The sequence below is a fragment of the Oryctolagus cuniculus genome, chromosome 20 (genome assembly GCF_964237555.1).
Source record: "Oryctolagus cuniculus chromosome 20, mOryCun1.1, whole genome shotgun sequence".
Classification (NCBI taxonomy): Eukaryota; Metazoa; Chordata; class Mammalia; order Lagomorpha; family Leporidae; genus Oryctolagus; species Oryctolagus cuniculus.
In genome coordinates, this window is record NC_091451.1 from 38,165,353 (window position 1) to 38,180,437 (window position 15,085).

A 15,085-nucleotide genomic window follows, 5' to 3' on the forward strand; every position below is an offset into this window, starting at 1 on the left:
CGACTTGCAAGCTCTAAACAGTAGACTCACGCCTTTCAGTCTATCCAAAGTCCATGTCCTCAAGCTTTCCGGTGGAAGAGCTTACAAAGAATGCAGTCGTGACACTTAGTCCTAACAGAGACACGATGCTTTTGAATCTAAAATCAAATGAGGGGGCTGGGGCTGTGGCGAACAGGTAAAGCTGCCGCCTGCAGTGCTGGCATCCCATACGGGCGCCGGTTTGAGACGTGGCTGCTCCACTTCCGACCCAGCTCTCTGCTATGGCCTGGGAAAGCAGCAGAAGATGGCCCAGGTGCTTGGGCCCCTGTACCCAAGTGGGAAACCCAAAGAAGCTCCTGGCTTCAGATCGGGGCAGTGCCAGCCATTGTCGCCATTTGGGGAGTGAATCAGTAAATGGAAGATTTTTCTCTCTGTCTTTACCTCTAACTCTGCTTTTCAAATAAATAAATATTAAAAAATAAAATAAAATGTTCTTTTTATTAGACATTCTCCTACCTTTCAACAGTCTTCAAGCTTTCTTCGTGCTATCACTTTCACTCTTTTTGCCAAAATTTTTATTTATTTGAAAGGCAGAGACAGAGACACAGAGTGATCTCCCTTTAGCTCGTTCACTCCCCAAATGCCTGCAACAGGAGTAGCCCGATCTCATTCTGGGTCTCCCATGTGGATAGCGGGGACCCAAGAACTTGATCCTGCACGGGCTACCAGGGTGTACATTAGATGGAAGCTAAGAGCCAGGACTAGGACTGGGTACTCCAACAGGGGGTGGGCACCCCAAACGGTTTTTTTTTTTTTTTTTTTTTTTTTGACAGGCAGAGTGGACAGTGAGAGAGAGAGAGAGAAAGGTCTTCCTTTGCCGTTGGTTCACCCTCCAATGGCCACCGTGGCTGGCGCAGTGCGGCCGGCGCACCGCGCTGATCCGATGGCAGGAGCCAGATACTTCTCCTGGTCTCCCATGGGGTGCAGGGCCCAAGCACTTGGGCCATCCTCCACTGCACTCCGGGCCACAGCAGAGAGCTGGCCTGGAAGAGGGGCAACTGGGACAGAATCTGGCACCCAGACCGGGACTAGAACCTGGTGTGCCGGCGCTGTAAGGCAGAGGATTAGCCTAGTGAGCCGTGGCGCCGGCCCCAAGCAGTCTTAAGTGTTGCACCCGGGCCGCCGCTGTGGCTCACTTGGCTAATCCTCCGCCTGTGGCGCCGGCATCCCATATGGATGCCGGGTTCTAGTCCCGGTTGCTCCTCTTCCAGTCCAGCTCTCTGCTGTGGCCTGGGAAGGCAGTGGAGGATGGCCCAAGTGCTTGGGCCCTGCACCTGCGTGGGAGACCAGGAGGAAGCACCTGGCTCCTGGCTTCGGATCGGCACAGGGCCTGCCGTAGTGGCCATTTGGGGGGGTGAACCAACGGAAGGAAGACCTTTCTCTCTGTCAAAAAAAAAAAAAGTGTCGCACCCAACACCCACGCCACTTGCCTTCCTTTTTGAGGACTGACTCACACCACCCTCTCACGTCCCTGGGACTTCCGGGCTGTCCTATGTCCCACTGCCAGCATGTGCAGTCTGCAGGGGGCTCGCTGATTCCGAGCAAGGTAGTCTGGTGCATACGGGGCATGTGGGGTGGAGCACCAACAACGTCTCGCCTCGTGAGGCTCTGGGTACAGCTACCCTTAGGATGGCCTGGTTCTTGTCTCGGGGATAAGGACCCTGGAGGAAGACGGAGGACAGGATTCTGGCCCAGCTACTTTCAAGCTGTTTCACCTTGCACAAGTTTCCCTAATTTCTCTGTCCATTTTCACCATCATGGAACTACATTTTCCTTTAAAGCAGAATTCTTAGCAAGAGCATTATGGGAGAGGTGACGGGAGCGCCTTCAGTCCAGTTTGCCGTGCACTGGCCAGCACCCTGCACGTCTCTCCTTCTCTGCCCTAACTGAGCACACTACGCGTCTGACCTGCTGCCTGCACGGACCTGAGTCCTGTCTGGCTTCATGCTGCTCTGTTACTGCTTCTGCGGTCCCTCCTGCCGTTTCACCTAGAAGACGACTTTCTGTCCACGGGCCACAGGAGGAACGAGTCCAGAGGACGAAGTCTCTGTGCGTCCAGTGGTTTCCAGATTCATGCTTAAGGAACCCTTTGTTCAAATGATATCCCTCCTGGAATCCTGATATAAGCAAAACAGAGAAAAGAAGTCATTGTATTATCATTTTTAAATTTTATAACTTCACACTATAATTTATAACAACCATGAAAATGAAATTCAGAACCACACGCGTCAATGACACAGATCAGAAATGTGGGGTTAAAAAAGGAAGTTGCAAATTTGTCAACCTCGGCATTCAATTCTGACAAAGACATGGAGAGAAAGAGACAGAGAGACGAAGATCTTCAATTCACTGGTTCACTGCCCAGATGCCCGCAACAGCCTGTGCTGGGCCAGGCTACACTGAAGCCAGGAGCCAGATCTCCATCTGGGTCTCCCACGTGGGTGACAGGAACCCTGCTTGAGCCACCACCTGCCGCCTTCCCAGGTGCATTAGCAGGAAGCTGGATCAGTCAGTGCCAGGACTTGAACCGGCACTCTTGTGGGAAGTGGGTGTCCCAAGCTGTGGCTTAACCCACTGCACCACGTCTGTCGACTGCCTTTTGTTTTGATTAGACAGAATATAGTTCTGACTCATGAAGAAAATAATAAATATCTTAACCACTGACGGTGACCCTCACCATCAAATGTGGGGCAAGGCACCCCTAAAAACTACTGATGGCCCGCGATCACGTGTGACCCGCCACACTGCACCTGTTATCCGACAGCTGACTCCTCAACGAGCTCTGCTCAGAATACGCACCTGAGCGCCGTCTGGCCTCAGGTCACCACACACGTGCAAGTGATAAACCTGTACAATGCTGCATGACAGAAAGCATTCACGGGGTGAATATAAACAGCCACGCAGACAACCTCCTTCCTGTGCACGACACATTTAGGAGACCTGAGGACAAGGGTTTATGTTAAGAACAGCACAGAAGAGCGATCTGCAGCACCAGGCGGGGTTGGTGAACGTCTGTCCCTGGCGTATGTGAACTGCTCTACCTTCACTCTGTTCACTGCCAGGTGCCCCTTCCCAGTGCCCTGGGATTCAGGCCAGGTGCTGCCTGCAGATGGGCCTTCTCCCCTTCCGTTGTCAGTGTGATAACTGCCACAGGCCAGGGGCTGCGCCGGCCTCTCACGGGCCTGACACCATCTTTCTCAAGGGCTCCTCTCTGCACCAGCCATAATGGAGGCTCCAGACCTAGGACACAAGACGAGCCCCAGCTCCCCAAACGCTGACTTGAGCCAGGAGGCACTGGGGGCTTTAATCAAGGGTTCTTTACCCGGTGCTGGGCCTCCAAGGCTCTCTTCTCTGCATTTGACACCAGCCATGTCTCCAACATCTGGGCAGTATGGGGCATCACGGCTCAAATTCTTCCTCCCCTGGTTCTGGAGGGTCCCTGACCGAGAACATTCTCAGCCTTTTGTATTTCATGTACGGCAGGGCAGGCTGAAGAGCCTCATCCAACGCCTGTGCCAAGAGAGGCGCCCCGCTTCTGGGGTCATGTCCTCGTCCACAGCAAGGGGGTCATTTCCATACCCAAGAGCTCTGGTCCGCTCACCCACGGTCACATCCTTCTCTCCAGAAACTCATTTAGTCTGCTTGAAGATTCACTGTCTGGGGGCGGGGCTGCAGCATATCAGGTTAAGCCACTGCCTACCACCGGTTCTGGTCGCGGCGGCTCCACTTCTGATCCGGCTCCCTGCTAACGTGCCTGGGAAGGCAGCGGAGGATGGCCCACGCACTTGGGTCCCCGCACCCACTTGGGAGACCCGGATGAAGCTCCCAGCTCCTGGCCCCGGCCTGTGCCAGCCTTGGTTGTTGCGGCCATTTAGGGAGTGAACCAGCTGATGGGTGGAACATCTCTCTTCTTGTCTCTCCATCTCTCGCTGTAACTCTGACTTTCAAATAAATAAGTAAATCCTTATAAAAATCACTTTCAAGTAAATAAGTTTTTCTAAAACAATTCTGGGCCGGGGCTTCCTCCCAGCATGCCCACTGCGGCTCCCTCCCCGTCCTCAGGCCTCCCGAGCACCCTCCCAAGCAGCCTGTGCCCCGAGGGGTCCGGCGCAGCCGGCAGCGCTCTGCAGGGCCCGCGCCCACCCCGCACCAGTCTCCCAGGAGCCTCGCCATGGTGCCCGAGATACGACTGAAGCTCCAATGGGCTCGGGGCGCAGATGTGGCCCAGGCGGGTCTCGGCGACGTGCGCAGGTCCAGCAGCCACGGTCTCCTCTCCGCCTCTGGCGTCCCCAGCAGACTCACCGTGGACCCAGAGCTCTGGTCTGCGTCCGTGTGCCGAGGGCCAGGCTGGACAGCCGGAGGCCGCGCGAGGCGGCGATCGATGGCGGACCGCGGCGTTCCTGCGGCGCACGAGGAGAGATCGATGGGGCGAGAAGGCGACGGGGCTCCAGGGCCGAGAATGCCAACCGCAAAGGCCGCCAAGCCCGACGGAGGCCGACGCCGGGGGCCGGGCCGCAGCCTCGGCTCGGGTCCCACTTCGGCCGTCTGGAGCTCGCTCGCGCCGGCAGGTGAGCCGGCCGTCGGGGCTCCCTGACGTCACCAGGGGGCAGGCCCTGCGGGGCGGGGCGCGAGCGCTTCCGGCTCGAGCCGGAAGCCCCGACTGCGGCGGCATCCGGGACGGCGGGCGGGCGGGCCGCTCGGGACAGGAAGGTGAGACCGGGGGGCTGGTCGCCTTTGCTGGCAGGTTCGGCCGGCGGGCGCGGGGCTGTCGCGCTGCACGGCGGCGAGGCCCGGGCCCGGCGCAGCCCTGCCTGCGGCGCGGCAGGGGCGGGAGCCTCCCCGCCGGGCCGGGGCTCCCGCGGCGGCGCCAGGGGCCGCGTGACCGCTGTGCCCACGCCGCGCTTACACCGAGTTGTGCTTCGGGCTGGCGGCGCTCGCCTTCTCCGAGCGGGCGGCCCAGGGATTTCTGCGGCGGCTGCCTCGGAGATGCCGAAGCCGGCCGAGTCCTCAGAACTGAGTGGTTCTCTGGCTCCAGGAAGATTCCCGGGACCACTGTAAGTGTTGACGGGGCGCGGCGCCGGCCCGAGTAGAGCCTGGACAAGCGCAGTGTCCCGGAGGAGGCTAGCTTAAGTGCAGTTTCGAAGGGCAGGTATACCGATTTATTTAAGTGGGATCTGATGACCTCTGTCTTGTGGGAGTCACGTAAAAAGCAGAACTCGATGTGTCCTGCAACCATGTTCCTTGCTTGCCTGTAACTTGCATGAAACCACCTGTAAGCCGCCGCCACCTCTTACTAAATGTACGCGAACTCTTACAGTGTTAGGTGCGGCTATTCTAGGACTCTGGAAGGCAATCAGATAATGCGGAGTAGCTGCCGTCACAGCTCGGCCAGCGCTGACTGCTTGTTTGTTTGGTTTGAAGGCACAGAGCATGGAGAATGATGAACTTCCGCCAGCGGATGGGGTGGATTGGAGTGGGGCTGTACCTGCTGGCGAGCGCGGCGGCCTTCCACTACGTCTTTGAGATCAACGAGACGTACAACAGGCTGGCCCTGGAGCACACTCAGCAGCACCCCGAGGAGCCCCTGCAAGGGACCACATGGACACATTCCTTGAAAGCGCGGTTGCTCTCGCTGCCCTTTTGGTTGTGGACGGTTATTTTCCTGGTCCCCTACTTACAGATGTTTTTGTTCCTGTACTCCTGCACAAGAGCCGACCCCAAGACGGTGGGCTACTGCATCATCCCCATATGCCTGGCAGTGATCTGCAATCGCCACCAGGCGTTTGTCAAGGCGTCTAATCAGATCAGCAGACTGCAACTGATCGACACGTAGTCGCTGTCCTTGTTCCGGAACTGCCGGTACTTCATGGAGTCTGACCGCAGGCTGCAGTTCTCGCAGATCTCAGGAAGTTGTGGCGGGCAGCGGGTTTTTAAGGAAATGTGACTGGAGGGCTGTATCTGAGTAATAATGGCTTTTTAGGTAAAGCCGGAGACACAGTACAACAAAATCATGTTGACGACTTCAGATTTTTGGAGGTGAAATTGTGTCTGTTATTTGCATTCTTTAGAAACTTGAATAAGCACCTGAGCTTATATTTCTATTCTGCTGTACAACATAGTGATGATTCAGAAAATGTTCCTTTAGGGGAAAAAATGAATATAAACGTTTCCATTGTGTTACGTGTATAAAAGGTCCAAACATGGTCATAAAATTTAAATTTTATACAACTACTTGGCTTGCTTTACAATTTCTCAAACTTAAAAAAACAGTTTGTCCTGTTGTAGCTAGGCCAACTGTTTATGCTATCAGTAGGAAACACTCACATAAAATTACTGAGGTGACGGCTGTCTTGGTGAGCACAGTTTGTTCTTGGTAACGGCTAGCTAAATCATTAATGCTGTCAGTTTAAAAAACTCCTTGGGAAGGGACTCAGTGAAAGGAAGACGTTAACTTATATCGAGGCCAAGAGGAGGAGGTTGATGAGAATACTGCCTGAACTGCTTTCCCCTTGCAGTACTGCTCCCAGGTGATTCTGTCCACGTCCTTCCTTACCAGAGCCTGTGTCCCTCTAGATACCGTGCGTGTCCTCGTCGGGCAGCTTCTCCATTCTGGAGTAAGGTCTGGTCTTTTAGGCAATCGGTAAATCGCGTGGAGATGTCATCTGTGTACCTCCGCCTTGGCATTTGTATTACCTTGTGTGTAGTGCCAGGGTACCAAGGCAAATAACCACAGTGGAAATTACTAGGCATTTTTATCTCCTGGGAGAATCAAGATACACTTTTATTAAGTAGTTACATCATTAATATCAGGAAACATTTGATACAGCTTTAATCCCCGCCCCCCCTTTTTTTTGGACAGGCAGAGTGGACAGTGAGAGAGACAGACAGAAAGGTCTTCCTTCTGCTGGTTCACCCCCCAAATGGCTGCTACGGCTGGCGCACTGCGGCCGGCATGCTGCGCTGATCCGAAGCCAGGAGCCAGGCACTTCCTTCTGGTCTCCTATGCGGGTGCAGGGCCCAAGCACTTGGGCCATCCTCCACTGCACTCCCGGGCCACAGCAGAGAGCTGGCCTGGAAGAGGGGCAACCAGGACTAGAACCTGGGGTGCAGGCGCCACAGGCGGAGGATTAGCCAAGTGAGCTGCAGCGCCGGCCTAATCCCTGTTCTAAGAATTAACTCGTGTAGTTCTCATGACTCCATGAAACAATCAGGCAGATTTCGACAGATAAGGAAACTGAGGTAGAGGTGTTAAGCAGTCTGCCAAAGGTCACCCAACTAATAGCAGGCACCTCGATGCCACGACTCCTAACCACTGAGCTGTAGGCTTCTCACATCAGCACAGGACACTGCTGGCCTGGTCATGCCAAAGAATGGAAACGGCAATATTACCGAGAAAGGTTTTTCTCCATTTGTAGAACTGACTGAAAGTTTCTTAGCAGCTTCACCTTTTTGCTACACCTGATTTGACCAGAAGGGAAGGCTGAGCATTCTATAGCAAACTTAAAGAGATCAGGCAGGTGCCTTATAGTTCACAAACAGCAGGATCAAGCCTTCTCCAGTTAAATATCATTTGCCTCCCTTAATTTTCTTTATTATTACTTTTAAATTTATTTGACAGAGTTAGAGACAGACAGAAAGGTCTTCCTTTGTTGGTTCACTCCCCAAATGGCCACTACGGACGGCACTGCGCCGATCCAAAGCCAGGAGCCAGGTGCCTCTTCCTGGTCTCCCATGCGGGTGCAGGGCCCTAGCACTTGGGCCATCCTCCACTGCCTTCCCAGGCCACAGCAGAGAGCTGGACTGGAAGAGGAGCAGCCGGGACTAGAACCCGGGACCCACATGGGATGCCGGCTCCGCAGGCAGAGGATTAACCAAGTGAGCCACGACGCCGGCCTTGCCTCTCTTATTTTCTCCAAAGATCTGGTTATGATCTGCCAGACAGGCAGCAGGCGCCAGACATGCACTTCTCTGAGGGTCGGATGACAGATCAGTTGCATCTTTTGAGTACTTAGTACGCATGCTGCAGGTGACTTTAGAGTGAGTTACATTCGTTCTTCATGGTAGTGGTATGAGGCACACATTGTACTGATACAGGTGCCACTTTCCAGACAAGAAAACCTGAAGCAAATAGGAATTATCTGTCCATGGTCACACAGCAAGTAAGTGGATCTGAACCTAGGATGTCTGGCTTTAGAGCGCCAGCTCTTTATCATTCCACTCTACTGCTGCTGCTTTTTTTTTTTTTTTTACAGGCAGAGTGGACAGAGAGAGAGAGAAAGGTCTTTCTGGCACGCTGCGGCCGGTGCACCGCGCTGATCCGATGGCAGGAGCCAGATGCTTCTCCTGGTCTCCCATAGGGTGCAGGGCCCAAGCACTTGGGCCATCCTCCTCTGCACTTCCCGGCCACAGCAGAGAGCTGGCCTGGAAGAGGGGCAAGCGGGACAGAATCTGGCGCCCCGACCGGGACTAGAACCCGGTGTGCCGGCGCCGCAAGGCGGAGGATTAGCTTATTGAGCCACAGCGCCGGCCTCTACTGCTTCTTTAAAAAAAGGATGATTTGAGGAAAATCACTGGGCAGTTTCTAATTTCACAGCCTTGAGGCAGTGATAATCTGGAAACGATTGAAGAAAATTATTTCAATTATTTTTATGTATTTTATAAATGCTTGATGTAATACAAGGTTTGGTGAACTTGTCCGTTAGGAAAGAGTAATTTCTTTTTCCTTAATAGGTAATAAGTAACACAGGTACATCTTCATGGGACACAGTGTAAGCAGATCAGATAAGGCCATCAGAACCCCACCTCCCCACCCCTCCCCTCCAGTTCTTTATGCAGTATGTAGCACATTTTTGTGCACCAAAATAGCCCCCCTGTATTCTGAACACTAGAACTTACTCTGATTTGAGCAATTTTTTATTGCAGTAGGTTTTATTTTTATACCTCAAATTTAGGATTTTGGAATTTGGTTAAGTAAATGTTCAGCCCATTTCTATCTTTCAAAATCATATTGCTTCAATAGTAGAACACTAAAATAGAGTAGGATTAGTGTATTATTCCCAAATTTAATAACCAAATTTCAGATTATCTAAGGCTAGTCTTTTTTGATTATTTAGGAATTACTTATCCAAGTTGTACATTATCCCTAGTTTCTTTATGGTTATTTAATAACTAGTTCAAAACATTCTTTTGACAAAGAGGAAAAGGAGAAATACATATTTTTCTAATATTTCAGCTCTTATTTTTTTTAAAGATTTATTTTATTTATTTGAGAGGTTGAGTTACAGACAGTGAGAGGGAGAGACAGAGAAAGGTCTTCCTTCCGTTGGTTCACTCCCCAAATGGCCACAAAGGCCGCAGCTGCGCCGATCCGAAGCCAGGAGCTTCTTCCAAGTCTCCCATGTGGGTGCAGGGGCCCAAGGAATTGGGCCATCCTCTACTGCTTTCCCAGCCCACAGCAGAGAGCTGGATTGGAAGAGGAGCAGCTGGGACTAGAACCGGCGCCCATGTGAGATGCCAGTGCTGCAGGCGGAGGATTAACCTACTGCGCCACAGCACTGGCCCCTCTTATTTATTTTACTTAAGATTTATTTATTTGAAAGGGAGCGCTACAAAGAGGCAGAGAGAGGTCTTCCATCCACTGGTTTACTTCCCAAATGGCCACAATGGCTGGAGCTGGGCCCATCTGAAGCCAGGAACCTGGAGCTTCCTCCAGGTCTCCCATGTGGGTGCAGGGGCCCAAGGACCTGCGCCATCTTCTGCTGCTTTCCCAGGCATACCAACAACGAGCTGGATCAGAAGCTGGGACTCCAACCGGCGCCCATATGGTAGGCTGCAGGTGGCGGCTTTACCTTCTATGCCACAGTGCCAGCCCCATGGCTCAGCTCTTAGATGAGGAAGATAATGGAGAGGAAGCTTGTGTATAACACAAGGTGGTCATTTATTTCATATTCACATCACAATACAAGAAGTGGTGAACATAGAATTATATAGCAAGATAAATGGCAAATGTAAAAATCCTTAACTGGTAAATATTTGCTTCCAGAGATAAGGGAGCTATAGCCACAATGATTTGATAATTCACTTTATTTGAAACTGCACCTGAAGTGAAGTAACCTTGTTAACTGTTTTTCACTGAAACATGCCAGATATTTCTTCAGAGGTCCCAATATAGGGGTGGTTAAGCCACCGTTTGACCTCATGTCTGAGACATGGGTTCAGATCCCAGCTTTGCTCTCCATTCTGGCTTCCTATTCAGGCACACCCTGGAGGGAGCAGCGTTGGATCTCTGCCACCTGTGTAGGGGACCTGCACTGAATTCCTGGCTTCTGACTTTGGCTTGGCCCAGCCTTGGCTGTTGTGGGCATTTGGGTGGTGAGGCAGTGGATAGGAGATTTCTGTTTCTCTCCCCTTGACTCTGCCTTTTAAATAATTTGCCAATATAGGGACCAGATAACTACAGAAACATCTGCTTCATGGAACTTCAGTCACCACATAAAGTTTCTAGTTTGAAAGACGCTAACAATTTTAAAATAAAAATGTGATTCTCTTAGGTTGAGAATTTGACTTTGCTCCAGAAGTTTGACAAATAACAAAAATTTTCTTTGAGGAAGTTAAGTCATAACGTGCTCCTATGTGAGGAACTGCCCCATAAAGTAAACTGGTGTATTTGTTCATCGTGGTAGTGTTTAGTCTTTTTTGTTATGATTATCTAGTGTTGATGTCCTGGGTGGACTTGGCAGTCTCAGTCTAACAGTGGTACTACATACTGTATGGCTCGTTTTTCCATCAAGTAGGTACCTTTGCTTTGTAAATTCCTCAACATGCAAGCTGCATTTAACTTGGGACCATAGCTTGCATTTATGTTTTGATATAAGGCAAAGAATGAGACCTGAACTGTGGCTATGTTAGGCAGGAAGTCAGATATGAGCTTATGTGTGTGTGACAAAGGCCTAAGGAGACATCTCAAAGTCATCCCGATAACCTTCCAGGGGCAGCCCAGTATCTGCACTTGAAACATCCTGCCCTGCCCTTTCTACCCAATAACCTGCCAGGTGGGGGCCCCTGCCTCTTCTGCCTGATAAACTTCCAGGTACAGCCCAGTATCTGTACTTCAAACATCCTGCCCGGGATCCTGATCTTCCGGGGGTCCCCCTCACCCTTCTTCTAACCGGGGCGGCTCCAGCCAGGCTTCCCCCTAGCTGATAACTTCAGGGGGAAAACTCAGAAAGGAATTTTTAGTATTTACATCCAAAAAGCTCCAGGAGGAGATGTGGAAAGGCAAGAGCAATCCCCTTAAAAACCCCCGGCCTCAACCGGACTGCGCGCTCAGCCCTCTGCCTCTCTGCTGAGTCGCTCGCCTGCCTGCCCAGGTGTACTCTCTCCACTCAACCATGTAACCCCGCTCTCCCCCAGTCTGAGCGACTGGGCGCTCTCTCTCAGGTTCTGTCTGGGGAGGTGCCCATCCGTTCTTACGGATGTCCCTGCCCTAATAAACCTTGCTATTTGCTTTCCACTTACTCCCTGTCTCACGCCTGAATTATTTCTTGTACGAAGACAAGGAAACAGCTGTACATTAGAATTACCTAAGGAAATAAACAAGGCAAAACTCAGACATCAACCAAGCCAGCGTCCCCTCCCATCCAATTATGTCTATCTCTGGGGGTGGGTCCAGGAAATTATGTTTCGGAAGCTCTTCAAGTGATTCTATTAGGGTTGAGAATCACTGGCTTGTGCTGTTTATGTATTATTTACTAAGAACTCATGTTCGTCCTGAGAGTTGTGTTTATCTTTGAAGTAGCTTCAACAAATAATCTGCTGTAAGCTCACCCCAGCAGCCATTCCAACTGTAAATCTCTAGTCACCTGTACGTGCTTCTCACTGCAAGTCCTCTAGGCTTTGCTCCCTACTCTACCAAAACTGTTCTAGCAACAAGTCATTATCACTTAAATAATAATGAAATCCAGTGGTCAAGTCCAAGTTCCCTTAATTATGTGCCATTTCTGCTATTCCCCATCCTTGAGGTACTTTCTTCAGTCGGCTTCTGGAACAGCTTCGTTCAACAGAACTCCAAGAATGATGAAAACGTTCTCCCATCTGTGCTGTCCAATCAGCAGCCACTAACCATGTGAAAGGAGCCCTTTAGATGTAGCTAATCTGACTGAAGAACTGATTTTTTTTTTTAAAAGATTTATTTTACTTATTTGAAAGGCAGAGCTAGAGAGGGACAGACAGAAATCTTCCATCTGCTGGTTCACTCTCCATGGCCACAACTGCGAGGCTGGGCCAAGATGAAGCCAAGAGCTTTATCCGGGTCTCTCACGTGGGTGCAAGGGCCCAAGTACTTGGGCCATCCTCCGCTGCTTTCCCAGGCAAATCAACAGGGAGCTGAATCACAAGTGGAGTAGCAGAGACTTGAACTGGCACCCATAAGGGATGCTGGTGCTACAGATGGCAGTCTAACCTGCTGCACAGCACCAGCCCTGATACTCCTTTGGTGATCTCATCCCAGCTCATGACTTTAAATACCCCATTTTTCTCTTGCACCTCTCTCCTGTGCTCTAGACTTGAATATGCGACTGCCTACTGATATGTCTACTAAGATGTCCTACCAGGCTTGTCAAATTTAATCTTGCCCAAACCAAGCTGCTGATGTCCACTCACCGAAATCCACTCCTTTAGTTCCCTACAAGTCTATTATCAACCCAGTCGACAGTGGGATCTTTCTAAAATGCTCTCTCTCAAAAACCTTCCTGTAGCTTCTCAAAAAACAGATAAAGTGCCACCCTTTACCTTCACTTCATTTTCTGCTAGTCTCTCTGCTCCTGACTTGACTCCAGCCACTCTAGTCTTCTTGATTCTTTTTGTTAAATAAAGATTTATTGATCCAGCGTAAGTGGTGCAATGGGTTAAGCTGCAGCCTGTGATACCAGCATCCTAAATGAGTGCTGCTCCTAGCTGCTCCACTTCCAATCCAGCTCCCTGTTAATGTGCCTGGGGAGGCAGTGGAAGATGGCCCAAGTGGCCAGGACCCTGCTACCCGTGTGGGAAACACAGATGGAGCTCCAGGCTCCTGGTTTTGGCCTGGCCCAGCCGGGGCTGTTGTACCATTGGGGGAGTGAGGGAAGATCAATCTCTGTAGTTCTGCTCCCTGGCTGTCCTATTTAAAACTAAGCAACCTCCTTTCCTGACTTTCTCCACAGCACTATCATCACGTTATATATTTTGTTAGAATCTAAACTCCATGAGGCTGGGGAATTTGTCTGTTCACAGCTGTAGGCCCCGTCTAGAAGAGTGCCTTGGGACACAGTAGGTGCTCAGTGTTTACCTGTTCAATGCACTTTTCTTTCTCACTAGACAGAGAACCTAGTTCACACTTGGAAAGAATAAAGGTTAAAAGTTAACACTTACTGTTAACTACATAAAATAATCTGTCATGTTTTCGTTTAATTATTAAGCTCTTCAGTTTCAGCTTGCAGTGGTATATTCTCGTTAAGGCCTAGATTTGAACTGAGCCTCCCCATTTTTGTCAATAGTTCTTTTAATATTTTCTTGAAGTTTCCTTACTGATGCAGAGAAAAAACGTATACATTCATAAACAAGGTTTCAAGTGGTTGTCATAGCCCTTGAGGGATTCAAGTTGTCATCATGTTAGTCTCCCAAGCCACCTAACACGCATCAGCTCTCAGGATCCCCACAGCTACAGCACACAATTCCAGTACTCTAGTACTCAGAGCGATGTCTTGGACCCATGAAGCACTTATTTAATCTACCGTTTCTAGAAGCTACTTCTTACCTCCACCAGAAATTTTGTGAAGAGTAAATTCCTATTTGAAGCTATACCCTGGGGCTGGCATTGTGGCGTAGGGGTTAAGCTGCTGCCGGCAACATCAGCATCCCGTATGGGTGCCACTTTGAGTCCTGGTTGCTTCACTTCCTATCCATTTTCCTGCTGATGCACCTGAGAAAGCAGCAAAGGATGGCCAAGTACTTGGGCCCCTGCACCCATGCGAGAAACCAGTATAAAGCTCCTTCCTGGCTCCTGCCTGGCTCAGCCACAGTGGCCATCTGGGGAGTGAACCAGGGGACGGAATATCTCTTTCTCTGTAACTCTGCCTTTCAAATAAATAATCCTTAAAACAAAACAAAACTACCCCAATGGCCTGCTGTACCAATGTGAGCTGTTCCTTTTAGAAGATTTAAAGAGACGCTTACTTCTAGATGCTTATTCACTGTTTCCTGGGCCATGTCTTCAATAGAGCAATTCTGGTCCCAAAGGTCACCTGAGAACTGGAATAGCTGCAGCAACATTGTGAAATTCACTTTGTATGCTAGGCATACTACTCTCACCACCCCTCGCCCCCTTTAAAACACCCCCATCTTATTTCTAACCTTGCATTCCCAACCTCTCTGAAAGTTTCATTCTACTCCCTATTTTTTTTTTTTTAAGATTTATTTATTTATTTGAAAGAGTTATACATAAAAAGAGAAGCAAAGAAAGGTCTTCCATCCAGTGGTTCACTCCCCAACTGGCCACAATGACCGGAGCTGTGCCGATCCAAAGCCAGGAGCTTCCTCCGGGTCTCCCATGCGGGTGCAGGGGCCCAAGGACTTGGCCATCTTCTACTGCTTTCCCAGGCCATAGCAGAGAGCTGGATCAGAAGAGAAGCAGCTGGGACTTGAACCAGCACCCATATGGGTACTGGCACTGTAGGCAGCAGGTTTTACCTGCTACGCCACAGCATCAGCCCCTCTGCTCCCTATTCTGACAAGTATTTGGATGGGAAATTTGGAATCTTTTAAGTCTGGGTTGGTTATTTTTTACCCTGAATTACTCACATGACAGTGTTTTAAAGCTGTTACCATGGCTGACTTGCCCTTACAAAGCTGAGTTTTCATGATGCCCACGTCCACACTGGAGGACCTGAGTCCTGCTGTGCTCTCGATTCTGGCCCTGATTACCGCAGACATCTGGAGAGTAAACCAACAGATACAGGATGTCTGTCTGTCTCTCTCTCCTTTCAAGGTAAATTAAAATAAGTAAAAATAA

General features: G+C 50.5%; 2 protein-coding genes across 5 annotated transcripts in view; one reads left to right on the plus strand and one right to left on the minus strand.

Moving 5' to 3' along the window:
- The window catches only part of GON7 (GON7 subunit of KEOPS complex), a 30,752-nt gene that overhangs the window by 8,091 nt on the left and 7,576 nt on the right, over positions 1 to 15,085 (minus strand). For both annotated transcript variants that reach the window (XM_070065556.1, XM_070065555.1), the window contains exon 2: positions 1,965 to 2,156. In XM_070065556.1, the coding sequence (XP_069921657.1) occupies positions 1,965 to 2,156 (192 nt within the window). The remainder of the gene's footprint in view (positions 1 to 1,964; positions 2,157 to 15,085) is intronic.
- LYSET (lysosomal enzyme trafficking factor) lies at positions 4,660 to 6,267 on the plus strand. 3 transcript variants are annotated; one of them, XM_051826434.2, is made up of 2 exons: positions 4,660 to 4,749; positions 5,461 to 6,267. In XM_051826434.2, exon 2 carries the CDS (start codon positions 5,477 to 5,479, stop codon positions 5,870 to 5,872), a length of 396 nt encoding a protein of 131 aa, XP_051682394.1. In that variant the 5' UTR covers positions 4,660 to 4,749; positions 5,461 to 5,476; the 3' UTR covers positions 5,873 to 6,267. The 3 variants fall into 3 exon arrangements, with proteins under 3 accessions (XP_051682394.1, XP_051682393.1, XP_051682395.1); XM_051826433.2 differs by lacking the exon at positions 4,660 to 4,749 and adding an exon at positions 4,760 to 5,093; XM_051826435.2 differs by lacking the exon at positions 4,660 to 4,749 and adding an exon at positions 4,762 to 5,188.

Coding starts and splice junctions, on each gene's coding strand:
- LYSET (XM_051826433.2), top strand. CDS start 5,026: ATGCCGAAGCCGGCCGAGTCCTCAGAACTGAGTGGTTCTCTGGCTCCA. Junction 5,094..5,460: donor GGAAGATTCCCGGGACCACT/GTAAGTGTTGAC, acceptor TTTGGTTTGAAG/GCACAGAGCATGGAGAATGA.